The sequence below is a fragment of the Manacus candei genome, unplaced genomic scaffold (assembly GCF_025592945.1).
Source record: "Manacus candei isolate 608988 ecotype Guabito, Panama unplaced genomic scaffold, ASM2559294v1 h1tg000018l, whole genome shotgun sequence".
Lineage (NCBI taxonomy): Eukaryota > Metazoa > Chordata > Aves > Passeriformes > Pipridae > Manacus > Manacus candei.
Window position 1 is genome coordinate 18,558,155 of NW_026138066.1, and position 24,282 is coordinate 18,582,436.

At 39.9% G+C, this 24,282-nt stretch overlaps 1 protein-coding gene across 5 annotated transcripts in view; it reads right to left on the reverse strand.

Annotated features, from left to right (window-relative positions):
• MICAL3 (microtubule associated monooxygenase, calponin and LIM domain containing 3) overlaps positions 1-24,282 on the reverse strand; it is a 134,541-nt gene that overhangs the window by 93,859 nt on the left and 16,400 nt on the right. For all 5 annotated transcript variants that reach the window (XM_051784887.1, XM_051784886.1, XM_051784885.1 and 2 more), the window contains exons 2-13: positions 15,780-16,155; positions 10,192-10,399; positions 8,646-8,762; positions 7,837-7,938; positions 7,140-7,295; positions 6,521-6,621; positions 5,683-5,940; positions 4,980-5,095; positions 3,626-3,752; positions 3,057-3,150; positions 1,796-1,943; positions 308-504 (exon numbers count right to left, since the gene is read on the reverse strand). In XM_051784887.1, the coding sequence (XP_051640847.1) occupies positions 308-504; positions 1,796-1,943; positions 3,057-3,150; positions 3,626-3,752; positions 4,980-5,095; positions 5,683-5,940; positions 6,521-6,621; positions 7,140-7,295; positions 7,837-7,938; positions 8,646-8,762; positions 10,192-10,399; positions 15,780-16,043 (1,888 nt within the window). In that variant the 5' untranslated portion in view covers positions 16,044-16,155. The remainder of the gene's footprint in view (positions 1-307; positions 505-1,795; positions 1,944-3,056; positions 3,151-3,625; positions 3,753-4,979; positions 5,096-5,682; positions 5,941-6,520; positions 6,622-7,139; positions 7,296-7,836; positions 7,939-8,645; positions 8,763-10,191; positions 10,400-15,779; positions 16,156-24,282) is intronic.

Sequence of the window (24,282 nt, forward strand, 5' to 3'; positions counted from 1 at the left end):
AATTACCAACTAAACCACTACTAGCAAGGCATCTCACATTAGCTATGAATGTAAGAATGCAGAAAACTTATCTAGTAGTACTGAAGGGAGTTTAGAACTTTTGAGGACATTGCTGTGTATTAAACCCTTTTTCTGCTCCCAGTGCTGCTGAAATGGTCTTTATCAGCACCAATAAGAAGGCAACTTTTTGTAGAGCTAGTGAGTGACCAGTATGAGCTTGTGCAGCAGCAGCATGAAGGGAACTGAAACCCACACATTCACCCTGAAGCTTTCTTTAAATCTGACAGAAGTGCCCCAAACTCCTTACCACTAGAGGGGATGGTGTCTTTGAACATCTCATAGAACTGTGTGAGGTACATCACCATGGACAGCTTATCTGGCTCTCCAACAGATGCCATTTCCTTTCCAGTCATAATGGGAGATATTCCAAACTCTTTTTCAGCGATGTCGAAGGCCAGTTGGTTATTCTTCTCCACATCATGCTCATCCAAAGAATCAAAGTCTCTGCAAAGGGCAGAAAGAGGCCATGCACTGAATCAAGTAGAAAACAGTCTTCTGAAAGAACTCAGGGATCCATCTCTTCTTTTTTTCTCTCTCTCATCGAAATATCTCAAATTTATTTGCCAGCAACATGGTAAAGTTCATGCTACTTAATTACAGTGAACTTTAGCTCAAACATATCCTTTTTTCATTTTTTTTCTCCTCCTACAAACCCAGATTTTTTCTTGTTATGAAGTATTATCCTCTGAAACACACCTTCACTTCCTCCATTGCTGGAAGACTGTACTATTTTCCCCTACATAAATTCTTCTGTGTGCTTGGGACTAAATTAAGTCTTCATTTTTTGTCCCTTTTTTCCCCCTTGACTGATCCATATCTTAGTCCTTCTGGCTTTTACCAAAACTTGTAGAACTATATAAAGTCTATATAAAAAGCTATAGCTTGTAGAGAATTACATAAACCATTTTAAAAGCTATTTGAACTCTCCACAAACCATAGGGCTATTAAACAGAGTACCTCAGGTTAACTCAAGTACACCAACACAGAACTAATTCAGTGAACATGGAAGGGAATAACCACACAATTTTTCAGCATGCTTTACATTGGATTGTGTCTTTAAATAGAGCTCTAGCATTTACTTTCTCTAATGTCCCTTTGGGAAGTTGAAGACATTTCAGATTTCAATTTAAGTCCCAGAATCTTCGCTACTGTTACTTATTCCAGCCAGTGTTTTCCCATTTTAGAATCTGGGCACTGTTTTACCCAATGTCATGTAAGGGGACACCTCTCTCATTCACCCAAGCCACACGTCAGTGTACAAAGAGTAACAACACCTCTATTTACACTGTGGGTCACTACTTGCAAAAAGAGCAGCCTAAAAAGTCTTTTTGAGTTATCGTTAAACAGGAAGTTTATAAAGGGCTGTGTAGATACTTGTTCATGAGAAATTTAATGAATCTTTGAACTATTCCTCACTCACTTTACACACACACACACACAAAAAAAATCTGTCAGTCAATAATGCCTCCCAGTCAGTATCAATTTGAAGCTCAATTCTGCCAAATCATCCAGAAGGGAAAATGACAACACATTTATCTTCAAATTCATCAAGCTATCACAACCTTCCACTCTGCTAGTGAATCACTGTACATTAGTTTCTATCAAGTTTAATTGAATTCATTTCAATCCATTTCTTCATAAGTCACAAATGCATTGCCTCAATCTCCACATTATTAGTTCCAAACACCACTAATGTTCTGCCCTTCCCAGTTATTCGAAGTAGCCAATTACTCACATTAAGTCTGGACGGTATCTGTGGATAATGGCACACAAAGCTAAGCCACTTTTCCATGACATTGTGAGATCTGTCACATTAACACCAGCATATCCATCGGTCTGCCTCTGGCACCAACTGAGCAATTTACTGGAGCGAGCTACAGACTCTGTAAAAAGAAAAAAACCAAAATTTTAAAACAGAAATGCACAACATTTCACAAATTCAAAATATGCATAAAACCCATGAGTCAACAAGGAAAACCTTAATGTAAAAAACAAGCTCCTTCTACAATGGGTAATGGAGGACAGGATTCTCATTTAAAAAAAAATAATACTATCGTATCTATTTTAAATCCAAGAAAGTATTTTTCATTTGCTAAAAAGCAATTATCTAAGTTGTAACTTGCCAGACTTTTCACCCTACCCATTGTAAAAGAGCCCCAGGAAATATAAAACAGCTGCAAAGGCTTGTTAAGTATGATCAAAAGGACATACAGTAGCACAATGCTCCCTAAAGCCCAGATATACTATTTCTAGTGAAAGAACTACAAATGTACTTCTGTAACTTCTTTTCCCTTGAAAACTTTCCTTTAGAAGCGCTGACCTGTTTTGACCTTGTCTTACGGCAAGATCTGATGAGATTACAGCCTAAAGGGACGTGGCTGCAGGGCAAAGAGCAGAAGACTACACAGCTATTCAGCAGTGAAAGGGAAGCTTAGCAGCAAAGAGCCACTCAGTGTCCCTGAACAGTCTGGGCATCCAAGACAAGGCATGCAAAAGGAAAAGTTTGACATACCCCTCAGGGTAGAGACAAGTAGACAGATACTGAAATGCTTATCACAAGGCTTTCAGAATAATGCAAGCAAAGTGAGATGAAGAAAAGGAAGGCACAAATGTGAAAGTCTGCACAAGAAGTACATTCTGTTACGTTTGTAAGAATTCTGAGTCTACTGTTAAGAGAGATTCAGTCTAGGCTTCTGCACTCTAAGCAAGGACATTGTTATAGATAAAGGAGGTGAAAAGAAATGCCTGTATAAGCAAATATGCTTAGAAATTTAACAGTATTACAAAGTAAGGGAAATTAGGTAAATAAAAATATATTTACATGCTAATGAAAACTTGAAAAACTGGAAACTCAGACTGTTGACAAAACAACTGCTGGATACATTTTCCAAATCAAGAGACTGATTAAATTATACTCTACAGCTATGCTGTTCTATAGTTCCTGCACTGACCCAGCGCCAGAATACCAACAGGAATAGAACAGCAGCCAGGCCTACCATTTCGAGTCAGCTTTGGTGTCCTGGAGTTCACAAAGTTCTCTATTTCCAGGTGAATGTCTTTCAAGTCTCCTGTATTATACAAGTGCCGTACCTAAAATGACACAGAGGTTTCAAATGACCAACACACCATGCACCCCAGATCCATACAGAAACAGGTAGAGGACAATAAGGAGCCAACACAGGAAGGAAAACAAGTACACTTATGCAGCAGAAGGCAGAAGTTCAAGGATCAGGTCATCAGTGCTGAACAGTCCAGCTGACTGCTGCTGCTCAGTGGATACCAAATTGCAATGACAGACTGCTAGACTAGTTTATTACAAAGAAAATGCACATGCACACACACACACACACAGAGACACAAATTTATAGATTTCCTGTATCATTACAGTACGGTTACAACTATCGAAATAAATTCCTAAAAAGGAATTTGTTAAAGTACAGAGGTCTATTGCTTCCACGTTATACACACATCAGGTCACTATCTGTCCCCAAAACACTATCACAGCTTCACCTGAGGAAAGCCAAGGCACACTACAAGCACTCAGAAGCACCATTTGTGCAGTTACCTGCTGTGGCCGCAGGAAGTTGACATTGATGTTGGGATACCGGGTGGCAGGATCGATGCTGTAATGGCTGAAGTTTTTACTCACGTTCTCAGGGGTGGTCTGAGGCAGCAGCCTATAAATGCTTTCCCTTGGGAAAATAACATAAAAAGAAAAAAAAGAAGTCTGGGGTTTTGTTTTGGTTGGTTTGTTTGTTTTAAGTCTTGTGGTGGTTTTGGGTTTTTTGTGTTTGTTTTGGTTGGGTTTGTGTTTTGGGTTTTTTTTTGTTTTCTTGTTTGGTTTTTTTAAAGAGATGCATCACTACTACTACAGCTAAGTAAACTCTGAAGAGATAAACATTCAAATTAAAATCTAACCACTTCAGACACTGCATAGCTAAGAGTCAGGATAAGCATATTAAAATCTGCAATTTAATAGAGCTCCAGAAAACAAAAGGAGGGAAGAAACAATGCACTAAGCATAACTGAAAGGGTTTCCCAGTGCAATAAAGACATTGAGATGCCAGAGGGGCTCAGGAAGAGGGCTACCAAGGGGACTGGAGCACTTGCCCTGTGAGGAGAGGCCAAGGGAACTGAGTTTGTTCAGCATGTAGAAGAGAAGGCTCAGGGAAGACCTTACTGCTGTCTGCAAATGGCTAATGGGAGGGTGATGGAAGTCTGGCTCCAAACTGCAACATTATTATCCTCATCATTTTTTTAAAAATTCAAATGAACAGAATTTTATGTATGCTTTGTGCTACTGAGCTGCAGTTGCTTAAGTCTACTCCATCTTTTAATTTCCTGAGTTCTGATCTCTAAGAGATCACCTTGAGTCACCAAGACAACACTCAGACAAATGATAAAAATATCAAGAATTCAATACTTCAAAGAAACACAAGATGTTGTTTAGCTTATATGAAACAAAGTGGTCAGTTTAGGAGAACATGAAAAAAAGCAGGTCATAGCTTCCTTAAAAGGAAATACTAAAGAATATTCACAAGATAACAGGGGATGGCAAGAAGTTCTGTATCTGGTACTTTAAAGTCACCTACATCTTCATCTGGTTTGCTATTGCAGGGCTGGTGACAGTAAGTTGGGCTCACTTTCTCCATGCAATGTCAATAAGCACCAAGAAAAGATTCCTCATCTAATCTTTTAAAACTAGGACCAAGAATAGATGCAACATTTCTTATTTCTATATATGTTAGTTTATTACCTTCCTAGGAAATCTTTTTCTTCAATTATACCCTCAAGTATCCTCTAAAATCAGAGTCTGTACCTCCCATTCTGTCTATATACTTGTACTAGAAGAAACTGGAATGAATGATGAGACATTGGAGGATTAGATTAGAACTGTAAGTATTCATTTTCTCTCTTACCTCTCTGCGAGAACTTCCAAAGGACTCGCTCCGAGCGACCAACTTCGTACCATCCAAGCAGAGTCCATTGCAGCCAAAAACCCCCTGGCTATTCCAGTTCCCATTGGCCAAAATGGCTAATATAGTTTACAAAAGAAAGAAAAGAAAAAGGCAGAGAAAGGAAAAGCATCAGTTAGGGAAAATTTTAAAGAAGTATCAAGTATGTATTCAGACAGTAATCTGCTGGGAAATTAGAGTTCAGTAATTAGCTTAAAGCTCCACTCCTCCTGGGTTAGTGGAAATCAGATGTATAGTGCATAGCTCATGAGCTCTCCCAAAGCCAATGTCCTATTTCCAACAATTCCTAGCCTGGAATGCCTTAACAGCTTCTCTTGAAGACTGTACTTTTTAAATAACTACAAAATGCTAATTATTAGCAGGACTACAGTAGGTTCTGTAGAGTCAACTCGTCCCAACAAGAAGCAGATGGAACAGACACAACTTCAGAAAAAGCCCTGCACACATTTTCTTAAGCAAGATCATTACCACGCTAAATATTCCGTTTTCCCAACACTCCCACCCTTCCTTCAAACCTCCCACTTCATTCTATAATAAACAGCAGCTTTCCTTACAGTGACACTCTCACAGGCAGCACGTTTTTCAGTGATGGCCTGTGCCTGTGCTTCCATTCAGTGTCTGCCCAGAGCGAGGTTAGAACACAAACCTCCAAGAGACTGTCCCCCACCAGCGCCACGAGCAGCTGGTGGCCGTTCTGCTCGCGCACCAGGGCGGCGTTCTCGGACGCGTACATGCACGTGAAGTCAAACATGGCCACGTCTGGCTGCCCGTAGTGATTGATGGCGAAGTCCAGCGATGGCAGCTGCTGATTAGTGGAGAAGTCAGCTGCCTCCCTGGCGTAGTTCAGCAGAGCCTCCTGGTCCACGTTTTCCCGTGAGAGCAGTACCTCTGTGTCAGCGTGATCCTGCCAAAACCAGAAAAGCTAAAAGTGCAGTGGTCAAATCCACAGGTTTATTTTAAGATTGGTACATAAGGTAGTTGGCATTAAAATTCTGACAAACTCACTGATACGGATCTGCCCTCTAATTTCTTTCATTCCTATCTGTGTTTATGCTTCCAAGAGAAAATCTATAAATCTTTTATTGCAAATAGTGATCAGTCCTGCTTGTATTTCTAACTGTGAAAGGGCTAAGAAACTTCTGAGCATTTTTCATTCCCATAAAATGAAGGAAGCTCAACTAAGCTATCAAACATTCTTTCAGCATATTTTATCTTAGCATGAACAAAACTCCCAAATCTGCAAAGGGATACAAATTTGGAAAGGACAGGCTTTGTAACACTCTTCTGATAGCTTACAATACTTGCGAAGGGCATTAACTGCCCTTTAGAACACAATTGCATTTGTGTTCTAAAATACTGTATAAATACTGTATAAAAACATTACATGGTGGAAGAAAAGCATGTTTCCCTTTTTTCACCATATCACATGAAAATTGTCACCAAAATTTTAACTTATAGAGAATACAGGAGAAGTTAATACCCACATGCCGTATCACCCCTTTTTCCAGCAAGCTCTGTTTTTTGGCAGTCATGACAAAGTAGTGTGTATCATCTTTGTAGTAGACAATGTTCTCCAAGTCAATGCCTTGTGACAGAACAAAAGAAATGGTAGTGAAGGAACAAATTATGAGTTATGGGCAACACTAGAGCTCTATCAGAAGGAAGTAAATTGAAACTGCACGGTTAGAAAGCCTCAGAGAGAGAATGCCAAATAACTTTCTCAAATGCTTTTGATGACTTTAAAAAACTGAATCTTCAACAAAACCACAAACAGCACATTTCACCTGCATAAAGCTACCTCTTCTAAAAAACACATTTATCATCACTAACGTTTGCATTCAGATGTGGAATCCAAAAAGCTGAACTCAGGATTCAGTCTCTTCCCATTTAGGGCTCAGGTTTCCTGAAAACAATAAGTTCTCCACTTCTGAACAAAAATGACACACATCTGCTTTGCACAGCAGAACAGCTGTAAAAATAGGGAAGTCAGAGACAGCAACGACTGACTTCCTTGCATATTGATTAAACATGATATCTGAGTTACAAAGTTTTATTAATAAAGACAAATCGTTTTCACTGGCAATCTGTCAGCTGCTGGCAAACCTGTGGCTTCTCGTAGATCTTGGAAGAACTTCTGGTTGAATATGAAGGCCACACCGCTGATCTCTTCTACTTTGGCTTCAGCTGTGGTGTTGCGATTGATGAAGTTTGCTGTGATAGCAATCGCGAGTTTACCGCGGAATTCTTTTCGGCGAAACCCTGGGGGAAGGATAAAGTAGCACTGAAAAACAGAGCACACCTTCAGAGAGGGCTCAGTGTGCCACAGACAGGTGCCCTCACAAAATAAAAAGAGGAGAAGTGATCTGATGAATTACAAACTCCAACAATCGCTTCATCAGAAAAATAAACGCTCTGTTCAGGGAAAAAGCCCCCTCCCTCATATCTCTTCTCAAAACTGCCATTTGCATAAAAATATGAATATCGGATTCTTTACTACAAAGAGTAATTAAACACCTCAGTTCTTACACCCAAAAGAGCTACAACACTAATCAACTAAAGAAAAAAAATGTAAGAAAGGTTATCCAGATCAAAAAACCTAATTCCTTTCCTAGTGTATAGGAAGAGGAAAAAAGACAACCCAGGTGTCTTTGATACAAATGGATTTTTACATGAACTTTTAATCTCCCTTTCACTAGTCAAGTGTCCTTCCAGATGTTGATTGGCATGTTAAAGGCATATTTTGTTCTAACAAATTTAAGAGTAAGTTCTATTTGAAAGCTAATTATGGAGCCAATATTACCTTCTAAGGTGTTCCTCCTGCCATCCCCTCCAATGATTACTTCAAACTCATACTCAGACACGGGATGGGTTTTGGGGTGGACCAATGCACGCCAACCTATTCCTGTTGATAAACTCCAAGTTAATGGCAACATAAACAGCAATGGTAATAGAACAAATACATAAAACCACTTCTTATTATCCATAATCCCTTCATCATATGGTCGCTCAAGAAACCCTGTAGGACAGCTGCATTGTTGACAGGGCTATTCCTGAGCTGTGCAGCCACTCCATGTGAACCAGAGGCAGACACAGCTCTGGTAAAACTCCCCTGACTATTTCCTTTAAGGGCCACTGAACCTTTATAGCTCCTTTACTACCTATGCAATTGATAAAAAGTTGAAAAATAAGTAAGCCACCATCTCCTGTGGTGATCAGAGAAGAGGGTTCACAATGATACTAAAAGCATAACAAGGATCATTCACTGTTATAAACATCCTCAGTGAATGCAAAGAAAGGAGTTGTTTCAAAATGTTATTTTGTAAGTCTAATAGGCTTAAATATTTTTAGAATTACAATCTACCATGTCTTGGTCTATTTACTATCGTGTAGTACTTCCGGTGACTTTGTTTCATATATTAAGTAATTTGGATTTGTCACTAGAAAAAAAATAAATCCTACTAAAAATCCAAGTAAAAAGGGATTAATAATTATTCTTATTAATGGAGCACGAGGAAAGGACTTAAGGTCATAAGCAGGGTTAAGGAGTAGGAGTCTGTGTATCCTACCCCAACTTTCCCATTCTCTACCACCCATTTCAATGCTACTTGCTTTCATTCTCCTGATCCTCTGGAGGGTAAACAAGTCCCCGAAATTCCACATTGACATGGATCTCTATTCCCAAGATCAAGGCAACCTTCAAAAGGATAAGCTGGAGCTGACGGATACCTGCAAAAAAGCAAACATTAAAGAAATCAAAGAAAAAGAAAAGAGCACAAGATGCCTATGTGTGTCTGTGTGACATAACTAATAAACTGATTCAAAGGACAGCTGCTGTTTTCTTTTCCCCCACTGTGTTCCCAGCACTTCTCAGCACCAGTGTGGAATATAACACAACATGCCAAGAAACTTCTACATAGTTGAAACCCAATCCTTTTCAAAGAATGACAGAAAAGTAAGTATTTTTTGGATGTTTCAGTCCCCAAATCAGCAACAGGGGAAACAATCTGCAGGAGAGAGAGGGAAGACAGCACAAGCAGGACTGCACTTGTCACAGATGGCAACGAGCCATGTGATCAGCCTGGCTGTGATACCAACGTGCACCTTCATCCCAACACCTTGAGGGTATATTAAGTTTCTCACCACCTCTTTCCTCTTCCTTTTACATAGGTAGTGGGTATGAAAATGACAGTGTGCAACCTCTGTTAATTAGAAGGAAGACACCTTACTGTCATATTTCAGACACTGAAATGAAAAAAATCCTCCACCTAAACACTAAATTTCAGCTGTGCTGATGCACAAAAGAAGACAGCATGCAATAAGTACTGAAAGAATAAAAGTAACAAGAAATTGGAAGAAAAAAGCAATCTGCAAGACTGAAGTTCTGAAGATCTTTCAGTTTTAGCATTCACTGCCAAATTAAAAAAAAAAAAGTGGAGAACAAAGACTGGTGGGCAAAACCTGGCTCTGCCATGTACAATAACTTTCAGGGAGAAAAAGGAAAAACAAAAGAATTTAAAGAAAAATATTAATTCCTGCTCTACCAAAGCATTCAGCTTTCAAAGGAGACTGATTTCTCAGAATCTGAGAATCATCAAAATTATTCTGAATTTTAACATGTAAACCTCTATTTAATCAGAACTTATTCATAGGCTGGCAGTGTTCTTTAACATATCTTCATCACTTCCAAAAATCAACAAAGCCCAAACTGTTCCTCCTTTATCTAGATCGACATTCACAAGGATGTTCAAAAGCATTCACTAATTTTCCTTTTTACAAGTCCCTTACAACGTGCAAGGGAGACAGAATAATGTGGCAGCTGCAGGAATGTATCAGAAAAACAGAAAAATTATCCATCAAAAATGAAAAAAAAAATGTTTAAACCTTCTGTGTACTTTTCAACGTAGGAAGAAGACACGCCTTGGGAATGCACAAACGATGATAGATACATTTTGCCTGTGTGTTGATCTCATGACAACGTACTTCTTTCATATCTGGGTCTAGCCCAAAATGCACGATGCAAAGGTAATGCTGAATTGTACCATAAGGACTTGAAAGCAGTGGTTGGGGTAGACTGAATTTTAATTACCCCATGCCCTCAGCTACTTTTCCCCAGTGCAGAGTAAGTGCTGTTGTGTCCAGCAGCTGCTGTACTTACTGATGTGGTCTATGGATCCCGCACAGAATTTGCCGTAGAACTTTTTGGCGCCGAGACCCCTCAGGTCGTGAATGGTGAATGGCCACAAGTGCAGCACGTTATTGCGGGAAAAGGCATCCCTCTTTTCTATGACCACCACCTTGGCTCCCAGGAATGACAGGTCGATGGCTGTACGAAGGCCACAGGGTCCAGCCCCAATTATCAGACACTGCAAAACAACCAGCACAGAGTAACTTTACAGTCCTAGGAGGAAATAGGTATTTTTACCACAGCTTCCAAGCATCCCACGGCTCTTAGGAGCAAGTGCTCTTTGTCTGCAATATCAGCTGAAATTTCAGATCAGTCTTTCTATTGTTACCTGCCAAGTTCTGCCACTGATATGGTTAAAGCAGTAACCGCAACCTAAAAATAAAGCACATTCCAGAGCAGAGAAAAGTCTTGGGAAGCAGGCAAGTAAACTGCCTGCGTGCAACCCTTGTTCTAAGAAGAGCTGCCAAGGTGTACTCTCCAAGCTACGTAAGTACTTGGAGACCAGCAATGTGTCTAATGGCTTCTCCCTCCTCCCTTCCATAACTTTTTATTTTTGTCTTAAAAAAAAAAAAAAAAAAAAAAAAAAAAGGCAATGGCAAGTTTTCTTTTCATCTTCCAAAGCCTGAGCTGGCCTTTCTTAAGAATATCCTCAGTAGCATAAACACATGCAGATAAACACATGAGATGCTAATGCTTCTATAAACATCATCATTTAGAGTAAGACAGACAGTAGCTAAGCTAGAGCACTAACTCATCCCTATGTTGGTGCTCCTACTACTGCAGCAAAGGAAACTTCAGGGAAGTAAACACAGTGTAAATACAAACTTTGTGTGACTGCACAACTTTTATCAAAATATGTTTTTCTCCAATCCAACCTTTGTCATACAAAAGGTCTTTCACCTTCTCATATCTTTCTCCGCTCCACTCACAAACATTATCAGACACTAATAAATAACTTGAGAATGAAAATACATGCAGTCTAGTGTTGACTTTCTACTTTCTGAGACATGACAGAGCAAAATTTCTTTTAAGATTAAAAAGCCAAGATAGTCAGCTGATAATTCTTACCCACAGAAACCGAGGTCCATGGAGAAAGCTGGTGTTGGTATGTGATTTCTCATAAATACAGTACACAGTCCATTTTGTCCTATCGTTATTGCACTTTGATTTCTACCGAGTACAAACCACATCCACAGAAAAAAGACCAGTCACAGGGGTGACTGCTGCTGCCATGTGATTATTTTCCAGATCCTTACATATCCTTATGGTTGGACAGAAAAGTTCCTTAAGAAATTCTTAAGTATGCCAAAACTTAACCAGAAACCAATGTTCTGATAAACAGCCTATCCCAAACCAAAACTGTGTTTGTTGGTCATCCCCACATGACAATTTTTACAGGCTGCCACATTCTCACCACTCATTCACCAGGCCATAAATTCTGCAATAATGTGAAACTGCAAATATAAAGCCTGAATGAGGAAAAACCAAGTACAAGTTACATCAGTGATGATACAACAACTGACATGCAAATTCAAAGTAAGACTGTGTAAGATAAGAAGTCACATAAATTTTAGGGCAGAGATCCAAGTCCAGAAGAAAGGGAAGGGAATAATAACACCATTGCTTCTTTAGTAGCTTCAGGAATCTGGAGGCATTTGGGACAAAAGGCAAGTGCAACCCCTGCACTAATAAATTCCTAAGTAGACTTGGATATTGAACAGATGTCAGTCTTGTAACTTGTTAAAAGGGATATTCAATTAGGACCTAATATGTTCTTCAATTTGATATTATTTTATTTGTAGATAAGTAACTCTTGAACAGCATTTAGCCTATATTTTTTTAAACTTCTAAGAAAATCAGCTGAGTGTATCATTTTATCCAGGTAATAACTGTGCTTGTCTGACAACTATGAACTTCAAAGAGCCTGGATTCAATAAGCAACAAGAGCACACTGAGTTGGGTGGCTTTTCTTCTTGAATAATTTTCCACATACAAAATAGCTACAATGGAGTACACAACAGCAAAGGAATTGTACTAAAACGAGACTATTCAAACTCAGGTCTACATAATCAAATTATAAACTAATTGTCTGCAATTTTGTCACAGAAACATTTTTTTTGTTGTTGTTCTTTGTAATCGTCCCTCTACCCCAACAGAAGGATGTGGTTAATGACATCTAGGTTATGTTTAAGATTCTAGATGTTATGAAAGTAAAATATATGATAATCAGTGAAGTAATTCATGGTCAAAGTTGCCTTTTTTTCTTTAACCATCACAAAAACATTAAATTATGTTGTTATAAAACATAACAAGTTTTAAGCACAATTAAAAATAGAAGAAAAGATTCTTTTCCACCTCTAATGCTTCTTCCAGTTTCAGATCTCTTGTAGAGCCCCACCTTCTGATACTGTCAGACCACAGTAACTACATGAGATGCCAAGTACAGCCAAATATAGGCAGCTACTGTTGTTCCTTCTTCCCTTTCCCCTCAATGACTCCAAGCAATTGCTGTAACTCCCTGCTCTGGAGCTGTCTCACCCCTCAGAAACACTTCTTGCTCAAGATCTTTCAGACAGATTATATTAAGTTTCCAGTAACAATGCCATGGTAATGGAACATTAAAGGCAAACTGAAATGCTGTATTCTCTGTATAACCAATGAAGAGAGAGCACCATTTGTAACTATTTACATTTGAACAACCCATCATGTCCAAGACTTGCTTTCACATACTCTGATTATCTGAATTCTGGTAAGCCTGGACGTTGGTCATGTGCACAAACTGCCCAACTCCAGGCACAGCACCTCATCCCTGACCAATTTTTAAATGGGAAATTAAGAGCTACACTGCAGAGGATGAGAAATCAGAACTGGTGTATGTTCCAAGTGTACAACAGCCAAACTGTTGTAATGACTGACTTCTGTTCTGATAACATGGGTAATACCTAATCTTTATTTTAAATTCTATCATCTCTACATGCCCACTTAAATTGCTGTATCTTTTAATCAGTGGTTTGCAAATTACATTCAACTTTAGGAATATAAAACTAAGTGAGTTAGGAAACATCAAATCAGATATGATTCAGTTCTCAGAAGGCCTCTGCTTGGAGCAGTTATGATTCTCTCTTAGGAATTACATATAAATATTTAACAGCAGATACTATTAGGATAGGAAACAAGCAATTAATAGAAACATATACAAAAAATATAAAAAGAATACATCCAAGTTTTTTAAACTAAATTTCACTTTCTCTCAGCTACCAGTTTAACTACTCAAAATGGTGTGAATCCCAAATCCAGTCCTCTATGTTTCTGATTAGGGGCAAAGGGGTGTGCCAGCTTTAATTTATTAAAGACAGTTGGCTACATAATTTTTTTCAAAGCACATCCTTGTCAGATTTTTTTTTAAGGCTCAGTACTCCTCTGCATCTTCAGATATTCTTTCACAGCACAATCTGAAGGACTTCCCTCATTTCTCTCACTATCACCTTCCCATGGGGCTTCACCTGTTGTCTCTTGTATGATCCTCCCTCTACAAATTGCCTTTGCATCACCTCATTCACAGACACTGCTCCAATCAGCTTGTCAGTGCTGTCAATTCACAGAACTCCCCCAACTCAAGAGTTGGCTACTTTTTGTCCAAGCTAAAATCCTTACCTTTCTGACATTTCCTTATGGCTCCCTAGTTGTCAATTCAAGCACGACCAAATGGAGCTCTAATGTCCTTCTAAACTCAGCTCACCACTTCTCTTCTCTATAAATGCCACATTCAATTTTCTGAATGCCCTTCATAGTTGGATGTCACCCTCCACTCACATCTATTTTTTGTATGCTGTCACAATCAAGCACTGTCCACCTATCCTTCCATTAAATCTCTTGTTCCACGTTGCATCTGTTATTGAAGCAACCATTTTCCTCAGTGTTAACAAATAGTATTGCAGACTAAGATATACTCATGGCACAGGTGCAAAAGTCATTCTTATAGCCTATTATTCAAACAAGTTAAAAGGCCTCTGCATCTTCCACAGCTCCCTCAATCTCTTTCTCATTAAAACATAAACCACCTGACCTCATTTCACAAACTTTTAGCACCTTAATTCAGTTCTACCCATCATGTTTCATTCCAAATAAGAGCAATTCCTGAATCCAATGAATGCAATCAATTATTCAGAAAAACAATTTGGAATTTTCTCTATAACATCCCATAGTGTTGGGAAGGTTTATTCCTAAGTATATGCAGAATCCGCTACATTTATCTTGCTGTAATTCCTTCCTTTCTTATGCTCCCTGAAAAATGTAAACCTTAACAGTGGTTGTACTTTTGAGGTGTTGAAGCTACTGCCCACCATGACAGTGCCCAATTGTTCCATTTTCAGTTTACCAAGTTATTGTAGTAATGCATTATAAATGCCTCCCTTCATATGAAAATGGCCACTGAAAAGCAGAACAGAATAAACAATTAAGAAACTAACACAATTTTCTAATATTTAGTTGAGAATTAAACTTCACAGATCTGAAATGACATACTCTAAACTAGATATATTTCCCCCTCTGTTCTCTACTAAGGAACTAGTCATTTACTCCTCCAATTAAAATATTTCCTTCTCTCAGAAGGTGAATATTCAAAAGAAGCAGCAGCATCTATTGTTCTCAATGAAGGACAGAATCCTGTTTAAATTTTATAGTGTTCAGTACTATTTGCCTCTTTTAAAAAAGGAAGAATGCTTGATTATTTACAAAAACAACATATTTATTCACATTTTGATAAAGGATATAAAGAACTGCTTTCAGTAACCACAAAACAAATAAATAAGATCATACTGCACAGTCCAATCAGAGTGCAGCACATAAGTGCCAGCTCACAATAATTCAGGTTGGAAAAAAAAAAGGTAAAATGCTGTGTGTGTGTGTGTGTGTGTGTGTATGTACAACAGGAATTCCTACAGTAAATACCATACATACCAACCTTTTAAAAGAAATTGGTATGAGTTTCCAGGGTATTTTTTTTTCTTCTTTGAATCTGGAATATAAATGATCATTTTCTAAATAACGGGAAACAGGATATTTTACCCAATTGGCAGGAAAGTTTATTTTTCTTCAGAGAGTCATGAGGTTTTTCAAATTAAAGCTGGAAATTTCCAAATATGCATATTTTGTACCTAGACTCCAACAGCACGTCCCTGTTACTGCCTAGTAAAAAAATGCGAAAAAAAGTCTACCGAGATTAAAGGTTTACCAATTAAGATTTCCTAAGCCATCTATAGTATTGATGCCACAAAAATGCACAACAGAGGAACCTGCAGGCTGCTTCTCCTGAATAATTGACAAATACTCACGTGGGCAATCAAATCTTGTAGCAGAAAATGGAATTTCTGATTGCTAGTCAAATGCTCACACCTTGTGGCTATATTATAAATACATGTATACAAGAATATTCCTGAGTCTTCCCCAGCATTAGAGGGACACCAAGCAAACATATTTTTACATCCAGACACTGTTATTGTGTGTTCCAGAGACAAACAGGTAATAGTTGTTTTGGCCACAGTGAGGGTATCTCTTACCTTCGTGTTGGCGCACGCTTTCCCTTTCTTATAGTCCTTATGGCTGCCTCTTTTATCCAATTTGGCCCACAAGGCTTTGGCTTTCCAGTAATTGAGCTTGGATTTGAGTTTGTGATAGAAGGAACGATAGTCCTTCGGCTTTAGTTCTAAGTAGTCACAGAGCTCTTGGAAAGCCTTGAGAGTCCCCTTGCAGGTGGAAGCCTGGACAAATCTGTCGAAGAGAACATGAGCCTGGTTCACCTTCTCGTTTTTACTCTCCTCCATGCTTCACACGTGGCAGCTGCCCTGGGGGGCAGCTGTTCTCATCCAGTCTGCCAGACTTCCCAGTGTTGCTCTGCTGAGCCACTTTCACCTCTGGCTTACAAGCATTATCAGCCTAAAAGATAAAAAGAAGAAAATGTAACTCAGCTTGCTCTTTCATTTTCTTTCCAAAATTTTGTCTAAGCCTGCTGAACTGAGAGCCCAGATTCTCAGTAATTACTAACGCATCAGTCCTAAGTAAGTCAACTGATTGATACCCCAAGGACTTCTGACCAAGCTCACTGAAGTAGAGCCTTCCAGAGCTCACTGAGCCTCACTGCAGACAGTGGCACATCTCACCTCTGTTAAATCACAAAATACTTTAACCTGAGCCGGTGCCTTGGAAGTTTCATCAAAACGCATTTCAAACGAACAGCAGAGAAATCACAAGTAAACTGGCAGATGTTACATGATGCCTGGAAGAGGTTGTGAAAACAAAAGATGCAGAGCTACTGATGTTGCAGTTACTGTGTAACAGCACAGGAATAGTTACGTGCTGGTCTTAAAGATACTGCTACCACAAAGTACTTCAAGAGTTGGTACTGCATCAGTAAGATAAGCTTTGGTTCTTTCATTCTAAAAAGACATGCTCATGATAAATAGAGAAGAGGAAAGAGGAGGGCATAGCACACAGTCTTGCAAAGACCGGGTTTTGTACAGTGATGGTTGCTGTGATCCTAAAAAGAAGTTAAACCTGCTAAAAGCAATCAATTGCTTAAGATGTCAAGACTGAAAAAAGAAAGCCTGTCTGTGTTGCATCAGGCACTGTAAACATTCCCCTTACCTAAGGGCTATGCACTTATTTCTGTCAGTAGGTGAGCAGCATAAGAGTGAAATGTGGCTGGTACATGACCCTTGTAAGATTCTCATACTAATTCCTCTATTCTGTGGGTTTCAACTTCTTTTGATATGCAGGCCCATACAAAATTTTAGGGGGTAGTTGGGGTCTGGTTTAATCTGCTGAGGCAGATTACACATGCTCTCATGAGCTCTGCTACTCCTAGTTGCCTTTCTGGGATCCCTCAGAAGCAGCCTGCAGACTTACAGAATTAATTGTTTGGCTCACAATTACAGATTTTGTTTAAAGAATAGATATTTTCTCTTCTCCTCTCTCTTTCTTTTTTTATACAATAAACCTTTTTTTTCCTTTTATACATAATACTAAGTACATACATAGACTAGATTACCCTGCTCTCTAAGAAAGAATAGTTCTGTTTGCCTTCAGATAGGAAGGCAGCATGGGAACGTATGCAGGAACTATGGAAGTAAAAGCACTTCTGAGGTGCTTTTTGTCCTTTGGTTTTTTTGCAAAGGATATTAAAGTAAAAAAGGAAATATGTGGACTCAAATAAAACTTTTTAGTTTCTCACCAGCTCTTTTCCTGCTTCCAACAGACAGGAAGCCAAGTCAAACATTACAGCTCATGTCTCTTCCCCTCCCGTATGACAGCTCTGTACCAGTTTATTTGGGCACTCCTGCTTTTTAGCCTAACATGGTATTTATTGTTTATGTTCAGAAATAGCAAAGGAGACCTGAAAACCTTTACTTACAGATAGAAATTGATGTTTTTAAAAATAAAATTTCCTAGAGAAGCCACAGTACAACAATGGGTTATACTGCAGAATGTGATCCTAACTTTATTGGGACAACTGTCTCAGAAGACTCAGTATACATGAAGCTGTTTTTCTAACTGGCTTATGGTGATGCCGTGCCCATATCAGTACTGCTCACTAAGCTGGATGGAACTGCTTTCCTTATTTTTAATCTTAACTTCACTGTTGTGAAGCTGGAAACATGCTTCAGGCTTGTGCCTCAGGGAAACCATTGCATTACTGCAGAGTCTAAGTCATAGAATCACAGCATGGCTTGGGTTGGAAGGGACCTTAAAGATCATCTAGTTCCAATTCCCTTCCCTTGGGCAGGGACACCTTCCAATACATCAGGTTGCTCAGAGCCTGGTCTTGAACACTGCCAGGGATGGGGTATCCACTACTTCCATGGGCAACATGCTCCAATGCCTCAAAACCATCACAGGGGAGAATTTCTTCCCAGTATGCCATCTAAACCTGGCCTCTTACAGTTTGAAGCCATCCCCCTTGTCTTATCACTACATGCCGTTGTAAAAAGTCCCTCTCCAGCTCTTGTGACCCTGTTACGTACTGAAAGCCTGTGTCTCCTCTTCTGTTATCAAGAAGAATATTATAATGAACTCCAACAAAACACCTCTAACACTGAAGGAATAGTTTCAGTGTGTCTGTGTAACATGAGCACAATAAAATACCAACAGCCTAAAGTCACATGCCTCATTAGTTAGCACAATCTCCCAAGCTGAATGCTATTCTCTTACATTCCCCCCACCTCTTGCACCCCACTCTACCACCCAAACACTCACTTTACGGCAGTGCTTTGGGTCACTGAGACTTCTTCAGAAAGAGTAGTAGAAGTTACATGACCTAAATTAAGCAGAGTCACAACTTAGGTCTCTGAGTCCACAGTCCACTACTGATATATCCAGATGTAAGGACAGCATAGGAATCACTTCTTACTCTTCCTTCTCCTGTACCTTATCACCAGAGGAATAAGGCAGCACCGGTTCTGCGCTGCTCAGGGAGATCCCAAAATTAAAACTCAAACTATTGCAATTCTAGGAACTTACTGCTTTGTGTTCAAGGTTGGCCAAGCCAGGAGACAAACCTGCAGACAGCAGGTCATTTCAGACAGCAAATCCCAAGTGACACGTTAGCACAGCAGCTCTGCCGACATCCCGTTCCACACAGGCTGGGAAGTCAGTTATGCCCACAGGTCAAACACCAAGGCTTCAGTCACTGCGGTAAGTCACTCCCTAGAACTCTGCATTCCTGATGTAAACACCCATAGGCCTTGGAACCCGCCAGCAACACGTCAGAGAACATGGAAATTACAGGAGGAAAGCAAGGGCAGGCAAGAATTATTTGCCAGGTTTCCAGGGTATTCGTACGCCTTGCCGGCTGTTCTGCAAGTCTGCAGTATCCTGCATGTTTTGTCTCGAGGCAGCTGATTGCTGACTCAGAAGCTCTGTGAATTCCTTGGCTGCAGTGTTGGGCGAGGAAGACAAAGCCCGTGGAAAAACGCATGCAAGAACAGCGTTCATGTTGCTATTTACAATAATAGCATGAGGTTGTCACTGACTCACGGCTGAAAGTACGCTCAAGATCTCCAGCACTCGCCCGGGACAAAACAAGCCAATGAAAAACAGAGACGCAGGTAATGAATAATTCCAGGTGGTGGTTCCTCCCCACAGTCACCACGATGCAGGAATATGAATATTTTACCAAATGCGTACACGGGAAAGAAAGCCCAGTGCCCTACTTCTGCTGAAAGATAAGAGAGAAGAGAGATTCTGCAGAAGCTACACATCATGAATTTGGTTGTACAAACTGAAGTTCTGCAGCCAGTGTTGCAAATGCAGGGCTCGCATGTTCCAGGCAAATAAACACACCCATTATAGGAGTCACCACCACCCCTTTTCCATCCTAATTTTGTTAGAAGTGCTTATTCAAACAGTGACTTGAGCCTGGAAAAAAATAAAGTATTATGGGAATGTATTTTTCAGCAGTCTTCTCCTGTTTTTTGTTTTCCTCCATCAGAAACTATTGAGTTAATTCAATCTACATTCACAGCTTGTTCTGTCTAGCCTAAAACAGGAGTGAATAAAACATTTGCCAAAGTAGCTGCCCAGCTGCACTTCAGAATGCTGAGTTTCTCTGAGTACAATGTAAATCCTTTCTTACATTTGGGTTATTTCACAGCCTGGCAAGCACCACAGATGCACCCTTGGCAGACACATCTCTGAGAAGTCAGAGATCAAGAAGGCGTAGTAGTAGTACCATACAGAATCTGAAAGTGAGTTTGGTCCATCTATCATACTTAGAGCTCCAACAGCCCCAATTTCCATTGATTTCATCCTTTCCCTAAAACTCCCAGTTCCCCAGCAACATTCCCTATGCCCTTGTCTCCCTTTCATGGCCCCTCAGTTTCTGCCTAAGTGAGACTCAGTAACATGCTCTGGAGACTGGAGATTACTGCAGTACCCAGGAGGCCAGGACACACTTGCAACTTGGCTAGCAAAAGCCTAAGAACAGATTATTGTTAAGCTCATGCTGCAGACAGTGGGGACACCTATTTTTGTCTCTCTCCTCCACCCAGCCTCCAGTTTTCTTGTTGGAAAGCAATTACCTTTGAGACTTTTATTCCTCGTCAAATCTGGATGAAATTGTTCAAAAGTTATTAAGGATGAACTGAAAAGCAGATGGACAAACAGCTCAATCCTGTAAGCCTGCCTTCTTTAGGAAACAACACTAAAAAAATCTATTCCAGCAAATGAAAGAGCTCTGTTTTCATTTCCAAGATTTAATTTATTTTACTTTCAGCTAAAAGGAGTAGACTTTGCTACAATATGTTCCTGACTTTTTAAGTGATCACAGGTATCAAGAAGTGCAGCTTTAGGGCAGTGGTAAGACTGTGGAACAGATGGCAAAAAGAGGACAATTTTGACAAGAAAAGCTAAAGCCAAAACTGGCAACTATTTTAGCTCTATATTATGCAGACAGAGAATGGGAAAGCAGGAGGACAAAGGCGTGGTTGCCATTGTTTACAGCTTCCCTTTAACACCAGATGGAAAAGGGGCATGTCAGCACTGTCCACAGTATGCTTTAAGATGGTATTTGGATCTGCTCCTGTTCATAAAAATCAAGACTCAAGCAAATACGCTGTCAAAAAGATGTTTGTGTTTGAAAACATTTATCGAATCTAATTTGGTGGGCTTCTGCCCACCACATGGGAGTGAGTCTTTCGGGTCTCCACCTTTCCTGTCCACCCTCTTTCCCAAGCTAGGCCAGAAGCGGGAAAAGACAAACCAAATATGAACTTGGTTGAAACTACAAGAACTTGTTCTTAGCACATACACAAATAGTTCATAGAATTCTCATGTCATGAAAAACTCAACCGAGTAATGATTTGAAAAGAAATGCAAATTATATCCAAGAACACGGAAACATACAAATACAGAAGCAGTTACTGAAAATATTTTGGTTCCCAAACTCATATCAAGGTACAGAAGCAAAATGTGTACATTGCTTGTTACTAACCATTTCTTATGTGCCACAATGTGACTACTGAAAGCATTTGACCTACAAAATACAACCTTTTATCTAAATGAATTCAAAAAACATACTTTGCTGCTGCTCTGTCATACACAACTCTTTGATCACAGCAGTCTCTACACTGAATGAACACTAAAATAAAGAAAAAGATCAAGAAACAGATCATCTCTCTTCTCTGGATGGAAAAAAAAAGGAAATTATACCAAGGAAGAGGTATCTCCTCCCTTATAGGATGATAAGGGAATAACAGTAGGCAATCTGGATGAGTGTCAAATTGTAAGACAAGCTTCAAGAAGAATGAATAGTTTAAATGCCTGACACTGCCACGTACTAGGTAGATCTCTCACAGCACAGATCTTGACATTGGGTGACCAGTGCAGTGATTCCTCCTCATCCAGCACCAACTCACCAGCTGTGTTTGGGAAGCTGGGGACATTCTTTATGCCTTTGAACTGTCACTGTGAAGAACCACATGAGCAGCAAAAGAAAATTTATTTCTCAAAGTAAACACACTTTTATTCCAACGTTAAAAAGTACTACATCCCACTAGAATCAAAACTCTCATGGCAAACTTTTTGGAGAGTGGCCATTAATGCAGCAAGACACGTGAGCAACACTTCTTTTACTGGCCTCCCCAAATCAGATGACATGGCAGCAAAGGCTCCGCTTGTTACCTGGATGGTGAAAGCCATGCATCTCCCACAAATCCTCCCGAGAAAATACAAGTCCCCAGACCATAAATCCACATGTTTCAGTATAGGGAGCCCTCAGCCTACAAGCATCTCCACAAAGACCACCCCCCACACCTGGGGGCAGTCAGAGCAGGGGCATTTCTGATGAGCCACACATACTCCACTTCTGAGGTGAGGGAAGGTGACTTCACTACCAGCTGAAACATGTGAAAGCTTCTCACTCCACCATTCAAAGGAGCAAGAGGTTTGGATGTCGTTCCCTCATTTGAAGTGCTTTGAAACTGTTCCTGATGCTACATATCAACATAGAAATCCGTCCTAAAGTTAGTTCCCACCCAGTTTTACAAGCTGGACTTCCCCAGAATTCTGCAAATGCTGTCTAATAACCCAGGGAAGGCTCTTATATATAAAAAAAAGTCTCTAAGAAATGCCTGGAATGACACTTTAACAAAACTTTATGCCTTCAAATGGGGACAAACCAAAGCAGTCACCTTAGCACAGCAAGACATAGCAGCTTTTGACACCATATAGAAAATGGATCCATTCATTTTCCCAAGCCAACATACTACATATACCCCAAGAAAGATCAGTTTTCAGGAAGGATTTAACGAACATTAGAAGAACACTGTTCTGCCCCAATTAGAAATTCTGAGCAGAAAGAAGACTAGAGGCTACAAACACACTATAACGACCCCTGCAGCCCAGTGAGCCAAGTCCTCTGAGGTCTCCACATCCTAGCAGCACACTGATCACCCCAAGCCATTCCATGGCACAGGGAGAAAACAAATAGAGCCTGTATTTGTATTTAGGAAAAAAAAATCTCATAAAAGAAATTCTCTAAGGAAACGCACATAAACACATTTGTAAAAATTTACGTAAGTGAAGGCTTCTATCTGTCAGAACCTGGTACCAAAACACAGACTGCAATAATCACAAAAGTTATCACAAAGCAAGAGAGATAATCAGCAGGAACAAAGAAACAAATAGAACCATTTAACCTGCAAGTGACAGAAGGAAAAAAATTACCATTCTTTAATGAGCACGTAAAAAGGTTCAGGAGATCTGAAAAATTAAAATGTCTAGCACCTAATGTAGTATGTGCTTGCTTTCTACTTTGTGCACTTGTCTCCACTTACATGCTTCAGTTCTTTTTATTACCTAATTCTCCCTTACACAGGTCAAAATTACTAGTCACTTAGAATCACAGGGTCCAGACCAGGTTGAATTTACCAAAGCCACCCTCATTTGGGTCAGGAGAAACATCTTAGCACCCCAGAAGCAAGTTCAAAGACTGGTCATTTGTGCCAGCATTTATTTTAATCACAGCAGATGGCTGCCTGGACATTAAACTTCAAGGCTCACTCCTCAGTGGTTTGGCAAATCTAGACTCTCACAAAACAAAGAACAAATATTCCAGTTAACGACATTAAAAAATGAACATGGGAAAGCAAGTTTTATTTGTGCTGCTTCCAACTCTCAGCTGTTATGGGTGTGCAAAAGAGGCAGGCACTTCCTCAAAGGAAGTGGTGGAGGACAAGGGAGTTAGAAAACAGGATTAAAATATTCCTAATTCCACCCTTCGCATACAGTCAACTAGGCATGGCATCACAAATTGAGTACACTGCACAGAGCAGTTCAAACAAATTATTTAATGAATGTGTAACCTTTTTCTGTAGAGGAAGGCTGAATATAGAAAGCAGGGAACTTCAAAATTTTGGAACGCTTTTCCTAATACAGGTCTTGCAAGAATCTTTTGGGAACCAAGAAAGCTAAGTCAACAGACATTTGAATAAAAGAGCTATAAAGATCTCTCCAACCCACAAACCACTTTATTTTGAGACTGCTATACTCTAAAAGCAAAACAGATCCCAAGCTTTATTCTAGGACAAGTCCAGGAAGGACTTGAGACCATGCTAGAACCCACGGGTGTAACCTTAGCTGTTATAATTACCAGGTAAATACATGGGCAGAGCTCAAAAAAAAACCTAAAAAAATTGGACCTAAAACCCAGACCTCCAAAACCGCCACCTCATTTTCCTTAACAAGAAAAATCCAACCAGGAACAGCCTCCTAAAGACTCGTGTGCAGATGAGGACCAGCCCCTTATTCAGCACCAGCCTCTTGTCCCTGTAATCTTACCCCTGCTCTCCATCCCAGCTATCCTGTGCATGGCCAGCAGACCCAGGCTCCACCAGCAGGCCGACTCCCTCAAGCTTCACCGCTGCCAGAGAAAATCCCATTGTGTGTTTATAACCACTCATGGGTGTACCCTGCTCGTGTAGCTCAAACCACTCCCCCAGCCTTCCTTTCTCCTTCAAAGTCATGCATAAAAATGTGTGCTGTGCAGTCTCTCTGTACATCTAAAATCAG